At 36.2% G+C, this 11281-nt stretch overlaps 1 protein-coding gene and 1 long non-coding RNA gene across 2 annotated transcripts in view; both read right to left on the bottom strand.

Moving 5' to 3' along the window:
• unc119a2 (unc-119 lipid binding chaperone a2) overlaps positions 1-4804 on the bottom strand; it is a 54432-nt gene extending 49628 nt beyond the window's left edge. Inside the window, 1 exon segment of the mRNA NM_001040394.2 lies at positions 4497-4804. Coding sequence (NP_001035484.1) covers positions 4497-4794 — 298 coding nt within the window. The 5' untranslated portion in view covers positions 4795-4804.
• LOC147838945 (uncharacterized) overlaps positions 1-11281 on the bottom strand; it is a 1276407-nt gene that overhangs the window by 1063942 nt on the left and 201184 nt on the right. The window lies entirely within an intron of this gene.

Genomic DNA, 11281 nt, shown 5'->3' on the forward strand with positions numbered 1-11281 from the left:
GAATGTGCTTTAATGTAAGTTATCTGCTATATAAAGTCCTACTGTTACTTTCTGAAAAATAAATTGATGGTTTGCATCAAACACAAATGAAGCATTGTAGTAAGAAATATTTATTTTGTACTATTGTTTTTATATGCATGTCAATTTAATAAATAATATTTCTGCTACAAAACAAACAAAATAATATAATAAATCATTCAATTCAATGCTGAAAGCTACAAAGCATTCATCAGTAATTAAATCGAAAAATAATACACACCTCAAGAAAGATCGGTTCGTGTCGTTTTAATGCTCAGCCTCGTTACGCGCTGAATTACATTTTTCTGTGTTTGCGGAAAAGCATGCGAGTCAGCCAGCCCAATACGAGGGGGGCAGAGCAGGATTCTCCCGATGACCACCGGCGCAATACTGTTCTTTGTTATAACCTGCATCAGTTTAAACTCAGTAATGGCAAGCTTCTTTGGCAATGGTGTTTTAGCGGAAATTTGCGCTGTTGTAGCCTGATCTCACGAGGAAACGTATAAAAAAGTTACGAATTGCCATGAGATTGTGTTGGCTGAACACTTGCATGCAACGCATCGAGAGTCAGTATACTTTTCACTCTTCAGCCATTTGCATTTCCCACGGTCACAAACGCTCCCTCCCTGTCGACTGACAGCGGAAAGTCTTGAGTGATTGACAGCTAATATGAACCAATATAGCGGCAGGGAAGACAGATTTTACCACTTTTTAAATATAAACCCAATATATATTATAATATATAAACCCAATATATATTATGAGGTCGCATAGTTTAAACTTCGGGCGCATATGCGATGATTTAACTGTCTAATCCATTTCTTTATACAGTAAGAAATACATGGTGTGGTTTGCAGGTTCAAATGCGTGTGTCTGACGGTGAATGCATGACTGAGAGCCCTGAATTATGCTGTTTTTTTGCCAGGAGAGTTTTTTTTTTACTTCAAAGAGTGCAAAGTTTCTCTGTCTTCTTCTCTGCTTACTAACGCTGCCATGTTGTTTGTGTGTCTCTATAGCAAATGCGGGGATGACTAGGGGAACCCAGACGGGAGCGTCACATGCTTGGGTGAAAACCGATTTTCATTCAAACAAATCGATATAAATTTTCTATTAAAGTTAATCGATTTATGCCCCAGCCCTACTAAAAAAAAATTAACATGGCCTGAAAAAGAAAAACCAAGGTCAACTACAGTTAGAGTGAATTCTGTTATCCTGTGAAAAGGGGTGGAAAAAAACAAGACGAGTAGACACTGATAAAGCTAGTTTACATTTACATTTACATTTAGTCATTTAGCAGACGCTTTTATCCAAAGCGACTTACAAATGAGGACAAGGAAGCAATTTACACAACTAAGAGCAACAATGAATAAGTACTAAAGGCAAGTTTGAGGTCTGTAAAGTCTAAGAAGGGAAGTATTAGTAGTATTATTTTTTTTTTTTTGTGTACAGTTAGTGTGATATTCAAAGAGGCAATTGCAGATTAGGAAGTGAAGTGGAGACTAAATAGTTGAGTTTTTAGTCGTTTCTTGAAAGTAGCGAGTGACTCTGCTGTTCTGATGCAGTTAGGGAGTTCATTCCACCAATTGAGCGTGAGCGTTCGCGAAAGTGATTTCTTCCCTCTTTGGGATGGAACCACGAGGCGACGTTCATTCACAGAACGCAAGTTTCTGGAGGGCACATAGATCTGCAGAAGTGAGAGCAGATAAGAAGGAGCTAGGCCAGAAGTCACTTTGTAGGCAAACATCAGAGCTTTGAATTTGATGCGAGCAGCAACTGGCAGCCAGTGCAAACGGACTAGCAGCGGAGTGACATGTGCTCGTTTAGGTTCATTGAAGACAACTCGTGCTGCTGCATTCTGGAGCAGTTGAAGAGGCTTGATAGAGTTAGCTGGAAGCCCAGCTAGTAGAGAGTTGCAGTAATCCAGTTTGGAGAGAACAAGAGCTTGAACAAGGAGTTGAGCTGCATGTTCAGATAAGAAGGGTCGGATCTTTCTGATGTTATAGAGTGTGAATCTGCACGATCGAGCAGTTCTAGAAATGTGGTCAGAGAAGTTTAGTTGGTCATCAATCGTTACTCCAAGGCTTTTCACCATTTTGGATGCAGTAATGGTTGCCCCATCCATCTGGATTGAAAAGTTATGGTGTAGAGTCGAGTTGGCAGAAACTACAAGCATTTCCGTTTTTGCGAGGTTCAGCTGAAGATGATGATCTTTCATCCAGTGTGAAATATCCAACAGGCAGGCTGAAATGCGAGCTGGAACCGAGGGATCATCAGGATGAAAAGAGAGGTATAGCTGGGTATCATCAGCATAGCAGTGGTAGGAGAATCCATGTCTCTGGATGACTGGTCCTAGAGATGATGTGTAGATGGAGAAGAGAAGTGGCCCAAGAACAGAGCCTTGAGGTACCCCAGTGTTTAGATGCTGTAGGTTGGACACCTCACCCCTCCAAGACACCCTGAATGACCTGTCAGTGAGGTAAAATCTGAACCATTGTATAACAGTGCCCGCAACGCCCAGTGACTCGAGCGTAGATAGCAGGATCTGGTGGTTGACAGTGTCAAAAGCAGCTGACAAGTCCAGCAAAATGAGGACTGATGATTTAGAGTCTGCTTTAGCCAGTCTGAGATCCTCCACGACCGAGAGCAGGGCAGTCTCAGTTGAGTGGCCTTTCTTAAAGCCAGATTGCTTGTTGTCCATGAGATTGTTTTGAGTAAGAAAGTCCAGAACTTGATTGAACACTACTTTCTCCAGAATCTTGGCCATGAATGGAAGCAGGGATACTGGTCTGTAGTTTTCAAGTAGCGTATGGTCCAGGTTGGGTTTCTTTAGCAGTGGGGTTACCCTAGCCTGCTTAAATGAAGTGGGGAAACAATTGCACTGATTATTGCTTCATATTTAAATTTTATGCAGAGAGGTGATCTTCTATTGGTTTCGCACATTCACATGTTGCAATTTTGCATATCAAAGTTCACCAAACTTGAACTTCAAAGCAGCAATATGCGAAACTTGACGCATAAGCCTGCGTTTCCGGTCTGCTGCATTCACATGCATATGAAAGGAAGTCTATAGGGCATATAGTCCAGTGTGTTTGCGGCTTCATATTTTTTTTCATTCTTCACATACAAGTAAAGGAGTTAAAAATGTCTTTGAAGGGATATACTGAAAGCAAACAGTTCAACAGTTCATCTGCAAACAGGGATATACTGATAGTTCACGCAGCAAAGCTCCATGAAACAGCATTCTTTTCTTATGTCGTGAGTGAAACCTCACACTTTACTTTCCAAGCAAAATCATCTTGAGTTCAGCTAAATATATAAATTAAAAAATCTGTCTAGAATCTTTCACATTAAAAATTGCTGGATTGTTTGAAGCTTGTTTCAAAGTTTGTGTAAAATATAAACAAACCAACTAATAGACTGAACTTGGGTTAAACCTATTCGGTTTTACAGACTGACTAAGCTCAGGTTAAGCCAGGACTTGGCTTTAGTTAGATTTGGATATTTAAGCTTTTTTTATCCTTAAAAGCACATTAGTGGTGCACATCTTAAAACAAAACAATTGCACTGATGTGTTTTAAGGTATGTTATTTTTAGTAAAAGGCAGCTCAACCATAGCATTAGTCTGAGACTAGCCTTAAGCCTCATCTGTGAAACTGGGGTTAAACTTAAATGTAACTCATTGGTTGTTTTTCTCCACATTATACTCAGAATTAGATTGAAACCACCAACAATTTTAAAGTTATACACATTGGCATCAAAACACATTGTCCAGGTGCACCAAAAAGGCAAGAGTTCTGACAGATTAAAGTAAAAAAAACTACAAATCCTATTTAAAATTGCTAGGAAATTTCTAAATATAAATTAATAAAATAATCTGAACTTCAAAGAATGCAAATCTGACCTCTTACAAATGCATGCAACCCAATCATAAAGGTTGATGGGATGTGGATGTTGTATAAGTCATCACACGGGCATTTAAAAACACTAATGGAGGGCTTATTGGCCACCTGTTACCTAACCATGCTTAGGACTTCAAGGCTGAACAATCTGAGGAGGTTAATTATAGTTGATCCTTAGGAAATGACACTTCCCATGCCATACATTTCTTCCAATGTCCAAAGTCACCCATTTACTGTTGAGTTCAGTTAAACCAAAACAGGGTCATATAACACTAATAATAAAGCCCTTTGATGGGTGAGCAACACTGCTGCACAACACTGCAATATTTATACACAAATGGCCCGAAATGTTGAAGGTTTATGCAAATATGTTATTAAAAATCAAGCAAGTGCTTTCTTGTTCAAGAAACCAAACGTTCTACAATGGCTACAATATGGCGTATATAGCATAGTCAAGTGTTCATAAACAAGAGCATCTGTGATTACTCAGTCTGCGTTGATACAAAGCGCGACCTATTCAATAGCCTTGCGACAACGTACGATGTTTAACGAAATATTCCGATCCACTCGATCACTTACTTTCGGTGATCTTCTGCAATCCCAGCACATCCTCCGGACTGATGGTTTTGTTGGCGAGCAGTTCCTCCTCTGTGGTTACAGGAACCCCGAGGTCTGTCGTGTTGCAGCCCTTCTTGACTTTCATGGCCTCGGTTGAATCCGGCTTGGAGTTCGCCTTGCTGCCGCGGATGCTGTGGCGGTTATTGCCGTTGCCGGTGTCTCCGTTGCTGCTGCTGCAACTACCGGGATTAACGCCGCCGGACTTCTTAGAGCTCGATGGGTCCTGGCTGTTGCCTGTGCTGGTACAAGAATAGCTCATTATCCGTTCCTCCTCCTCCACCCCCCTACTCCCCCGGTCTAGCAAAGACACAAAACAGTCACCCTCCCGCACCCGAAGGGCTGAGCAGGTCGCCCGCTTTAGAGGTATTTAAATCCTCCTGTTCTCCGCTCGGTCCGAGTCTCTCTAGCGCTCTCGATCGGGGACGAACCACTGCTCGGCAGAGGGGGTCGCCTGCATTTCGCTAGCGCACGGACACAACATAGATATTCATTGACTGAAATGTAAAGACTGTTTTGGGTGCGGTAATATGTGATCTTGAGGGAATTAAATTTGACTGAGTCTGAACTAAATTGTTGATTCTAGAAAATAATTCGCGCCGATATCGGTTTGATGTTGCTACCCTTTTCATTGCGTGGAACAGTCCGAGTTGATTCCTGAATTTAGTGAACGTGAATTCAACTCACAAAACAAATGCATACTAAATAGGAAATGGGAGAAATTGTTATGTTGAAATGATTAATTATGCAATATTAAACTGATGACCCTGTGTACATTAAATTTTTTTGCTGCTGTGTTAAATCGGTTACTTATCTTGATTCCAAATTCACGTTTATAATGGGTGTAAAAGGTCTACACGAGTTTGGAGTAGATTCAAATTGACTTTAATCCTAATTAGCGTGCACACATGATTTGGAATCAATTAAGGCAAACTCTGGTGCGCTTCCTATTGTGTAAACGCTACCATGCAAACTGGGTTTGTTTCGTTGGTTATATATACGCTAAACACACGACCAAAGACATATAAACCAAAAACTTGGTGTGTGTTCATAAAATGTGACCTCACATATTAAAATAATGTTCTGCTTTTTCTTTTAAGAGCTACATTGACGTCACTTTTTTTTTAAAAGTTCTCAGCTAATTAAAAAATCGAACAATTACATTGCATTGTTTTGGATATTTGGTAAGATCTGAGGCAACATAAATGTCAAATGACTTCATGTCTATGTGCATTTTTAGGTTCAGTCTTGAAAAATGACATTGTGACATTAAGCAAACGAGATTATTTTTTCTGTCTAAAATAATAATAAAAAACTATAGAAGTTTGAACCATTGAACATTTTTGTGTTCCCCAAAGAACACAGTATAAAGAATTCTCAAAAGAGCATTTTTTAAAAATTAATTTACAAATGTAAATTCTTTAACATTATCTGCCTTTTTCATAATGTAACTTCTGTTAAACATCTGAACAATCAGCCAAGGTTTTTCTAAGCACCTTCAAAAACTCGATGCAATGACTCCACTTGTCCTTCACTCAACAAACCTTTAATTTTAAACGTATATCAAGTTACTTTCAACAGACCAGAGCATAACCACAGGATCTTCATTATTTCCTCATAGCAATATAATTATCTGCTAAAGGTTTATGCAACACACAGTTAAAACAAAAGCTCATCTTTGGCATTATATACACCTTTTCACTTCACAAGTTCCTTCATTATTTTAGAATGTTATTTCTTTCCAGTCGAAAAAAGGGTTCTTCATATTATAAATAAGCCTCATCTTTTTTTTTTCCCTTTTGGAGCCATGTACCTTTAAGCGTGCTGCACTAATCAAAATGGTAATTAGCTGAAAACACTGAGTAAAAATACTATATGGTAAAGTGATTTCCATCAATTTGACAATTACAACACCTGTATTTACCCATAGAAAGATTGAAGTAAACACAGCTAATAGGGATTAGATGTGAAAAGAGGTGGGGATTATTACACTTTAAACCGTGTAAAATCCTGAGAGGTGAGGATTTAGCCATGTAACATTCAAATTCCAAGTGTTGTGTCCCACTGATGTCTGAGAATCTAAATTTACAGCTCATTCAGGCATGAAATTATTTAGCAGCCTTCTTATTTAAAATGATGTTTTATTTGAATTAACTTAGTTTCTTTTGAAATGGAGTCTCATGTGCATGTTAAAAGGATGGTTCACCCAAAAAAGAAAGCTGTCATTATTTACTCATCTTCTGTTACAAACCCTAAGTTTATTTCTTTCATTGAATAAAAAAGAATATATTTTGAAGAATGTTTTAAACCAGTAGCCACTGACATCAATAGTGGTATTTTTTATTGTATTACACTTTCAAAAACAATGAGTTATTTATGATTATGCACGATTAATTGAGTGAGTTTGACTTGTAAACTCATTCATTCATTCATTTTCTTGTCGGCTTAGTCCCTTTATTAATCCGGGCCACAGCGGAATGAACTGCCAACTTATCAAGCAAGTTTTTTTTTTTTTTTTACGCAGCGGATGCCCTTCCAGCTGCAACCCATCTCTGGGAAACATCCACACACACATTCACACACACTAATACACTACTACACAATTTAGCCTACCCAATTCACCTGTACCGCATGTCTTTGGACTGTGGGGGAAACCGGAGCACCCGGAGGAAACCCACGCGAAGGCAGGGAGAACATGCAAACTCCACACAGAAACGCCAACTGAGCCGAGGTTCGAACCAGCAACCTTCTTGCTGTGAGGCGACAGCACTACCTACTTCGCCACTGCCTCGCCCACTTGTAAACTCAGTGTAACTTAAATCTCTTAAGTTGATCTAACTTAATATTTTTTTAATTATGCACATAATGAATTTACCTAATTTTAAGGCAACTATGTTTTTTTTAAAGTAAGGTCGACTAATTGCTTTAAAAGCAATTGGTTTACTCACTTATTTTAAATAAAGTAAATAAATAAATCACTATATACAGTGAATTTTTAACAACATTCTTTAAATTCTATAAATATTTTTGTGTTTAACAGAAAAAAATAATCTCATAAGGGTTTGGAACCACAGTAGTTTTATTTTTTATTTTTGGGTGAACTATCCTACAATCTTCAAGTGAACCACATTTCAGTCAGTCCACAAGAGGACGCCAAAAGACAGTAAAAACAACCTATTTGTAAAGTACACAAATCCCAGTGGTAAACAAACAGTACTTAGGCCTAATAATAGAAATATAATAATAACAGAAATGAACATTTCATTTATATCAGAAAATGAGTGCTGACTTTTAATCAGTCGCCATGTAGAAAACTAAATCAAGCAATTTAACAAACACAACTGCCAGTGCTTGTAATTTCAAGGTTTTTGATGTTGTTTCACCAATTTATAGAATAATTAATTAATTAATTAATTAATTCATTCATTCATTCATTCATTTTCTTTTCAGCTTAGTCCCTTTATTAAACCAGGGTCGCCACAGCAGAATGAACCGACAAATTATCCAGCATATGTTTTACATTTTTTTTACATATGTGTTACACATACACTACGGACAATTTAGCCTACCCAATTCACCTGTACCGCATGTCTTTGGACTGTGGGGGTAACCAGAGCACCCTGAGGAAACCCATGCGAACGCAGGGAGAACATCCAAACTCCACACAGAAACTTTAACTGACCTAGCCGAGGGCTCAAACCAGCGCCCTCCTTGCTGTGAGATATATATTTTTTAATTAAATCTCATATTTTTCAATACTCTGCATTCACAGAACTCCCATTTGAGCAACGAAATTTTGACTACAGCCAAGTGTTGTTCTAAAATCTGTACCAAACTAAGACAGAAACCAACGTTTGTTTCTTAAAGGACACAAAAGGCATTAATATATAAAACATGAGGTTCATACAGATGCGAATTAATAAAGGTATAACGGAGAGAGTGTATGTTTGCATAAGAGAACACACTCATTTCATCTCACAGCTCTGCTGAGTCGACTCGTCTCTTTGTCACTACGTTGCAGCTGCTCTCATCAGCACAAATCCACACACACACACACATGCACATGCAGACATTTTACACACAACTACATTTGACACACACACACACACAGAACGAGAGGTTAAGAGATACACACATCACACACACACATTCAGTAGGCTAAACTATGTGCTGACTGCAGTCTATGCTCCACCATTGTTTCACGACGAGACCTGGGCCCGAGGTTACACGTTGTATTTACATTTCACAAGTTTCAGCCTTTCAAAGGTTTACCTGTAATGCAGTTATTTTTAATAACATCTGAGACATACTAGAAGTTCGGGTGTCCAAAAATAGTTTTAATGTAACTCCTAAGCCATTTTATATTGATTGTTGAAGCTGCTGAAATGTTTAATGTTTATAGACTTTTTTAGGCCTACCGAATTGTAGGTACGTCTATGCTTTGACATCAGCTGTAATGCAACCCAATAGTTATTAGACATTTAAATGATGTATTTTATTTGCTTTATCACTTTGGCATTGCCATGTTTTGCCATTTATCGTACAGAAAAACTCATCTATGTTGCTGAATTTTTCAGATATAATCTTGAAAACATGTCTACAGCAACTTAAATATCACACTTTTACACTGTAGAATTAATAGTTGTACATTAGTCAAATATAACTGGAGTAAATTTTACTTTACATTACATTTTACATTACATTACTATTACAAAACTACTATTTTAGTTTGACTACTTTAGAAAGTGTTGCTTGTCTTTTTTGTTATGATAAATTATGAGTAAAACATTTTCAACATCACATTTTTCCTACAGTGTGTGTAGAAATTATTATAAGAAGCAATATTTATTATATTCTACATTGTAAAAAAAAACTATTAACAGCTTGACTGAGTTTTCTGAGTTTTGACTTGAGTTTTCAGTTCGAACTAAACTGGATTTCTGCTTCAACTGATCACTCAGTTAAACAACGTTACTTTCATTGACATTTTTTATAAAAACAGATTGTTTCAAACTACAAAAAACAAACAATGAAACTAACATGTTAAGCTATATTTTAGTCAAAGTCTAAGTCAGCTTTATTGTCACACCACACCAACAAACAATGAAACTAACATGTTAAGCTATTCTTTAAGCATCAATAGCTTAAATAAACTGAAGCCATGAAAATCCCAAGCCACAGGCAACTGCAAATCAACGTACTAGATGTCTTACAGTTTATTTAATGCTGATTTGAGTATAATTTAAAGAACTGTTTTTGCAATAATCAGCAAGACAATGTTCTCAAAACATTACCTCTAAACATCAACTATTATAATGTGATGTAAATGACGATTTAATGGACTGATTTTACAATTTACTGAGTAAAATATTCTCAATTTTACAATATACTGGCAAGTTTTAACTAAAACTGTCTCTGAACTTTTCAGTGTACTTACTAAACACAAAGTAAAAATTCACTGTAGATTTCTTTATTTATTCATTAATTCATTAATTTATTTATTCATTCATTTTTCTTCAGCTTAGTCCCTTATTTTAGATTTTTTTTATTCATTCATTTTCTTTTTGGCTTAGTAACTTTATTAATCAGGGGTCACTACTGTGAAATGAACCATAGTTTTCTTTAATATGAGGTAATTGTTAATTATATCTATGTTCTCAGTGAATCACAACTGAGTTTAGCAACTAAAATGTTTAGATGTTTGTGATCTGCACAATGATTTAATGGACTGATGTTGTAAGAAATTCATTCATTCATTTATTCATTCATTCATTCATTCATTCATTCATTCATTTTCTTTTTGGCTTAGTAACTTTATTAATCAGGGGTCACTACTGTGAAATGAACCACCATAGTTTTTTTTTTTAAATGAGGTAATTGTTAATTATATCTATGTTCTCAGTTAATCACAACTGAGTTTAGCAACTAAAATGTTTAGATGTTTGTGATCTGCACAATGATTTAATGGACTGATGTTGTAAGAAATTCATTCATTCATTCATTCATTCATTCATTCATTCATTCATTTATTCATTCATTCATTCATTTTCTTTTTGGCTTAGTAACTTTATTAATCAGGGGTCACTACTTTGAAATGAACCACCATAGTTTTTTTTTTTTAATATGAGGTAATTTTTAAATATATCTATGTTCTCAGTTAATCACAACTGAGTTTAGCAACTAAAATGTTTAGAAGTTTGTGATCTTCACAATGATTTAATGGACTGATGTTGTAAGAAATTCATTCATTCATTCATTTTCTTTTTGGCTTAGTAACTTTATTAATCAGGGGTCACTACTGTGAAATGAACCACCATAGTTTTTTTTTTTAATATGAGGTAATTGTTAATTATATCTATGTTCTCAGTTAATCACAACTGAGTTTAGCAACTAAAATGTTTAGATGTTTGTGATCTGCACAATGATTTAATGGACTGATGTTGTAAGAAATTCATTCATTCATTCATTCATTCATTCATGCATTCATTCATTCATTCATTCATTTTCTTTTTGGCTTAGTAACTTTATTAATCAGGGGTCACTACTTTGAAATGAACCACCATATTTTTTTTTTAATATGAGGTAATTTTTAAATATATCTATGTTCTCAGTTAATCACAACTGAGTTTAGCAACTAAAATGTTTAGAAGTTTGTGATCTTCACAATGATTTAATGGACTGATGTTGTAAGAAATTCATTCCTTCATTCATTCATTCATTCATTCATTTTCTTTTTGGCTTAGTAACTT

This window comes from Danio rerio, chromosome 21, assembly GCF_052040795.2.
Source record: "Danio rerio strain M-AB ecotype USA chromosome 21, GRCz13ab, whole genome shotgun sequence".
Lineage (NCBI taxonomy): Eukaryota > Metazoa > Chordata > Actinopteri > Cypriniformes > Danionidae > Danio > Danio rerio.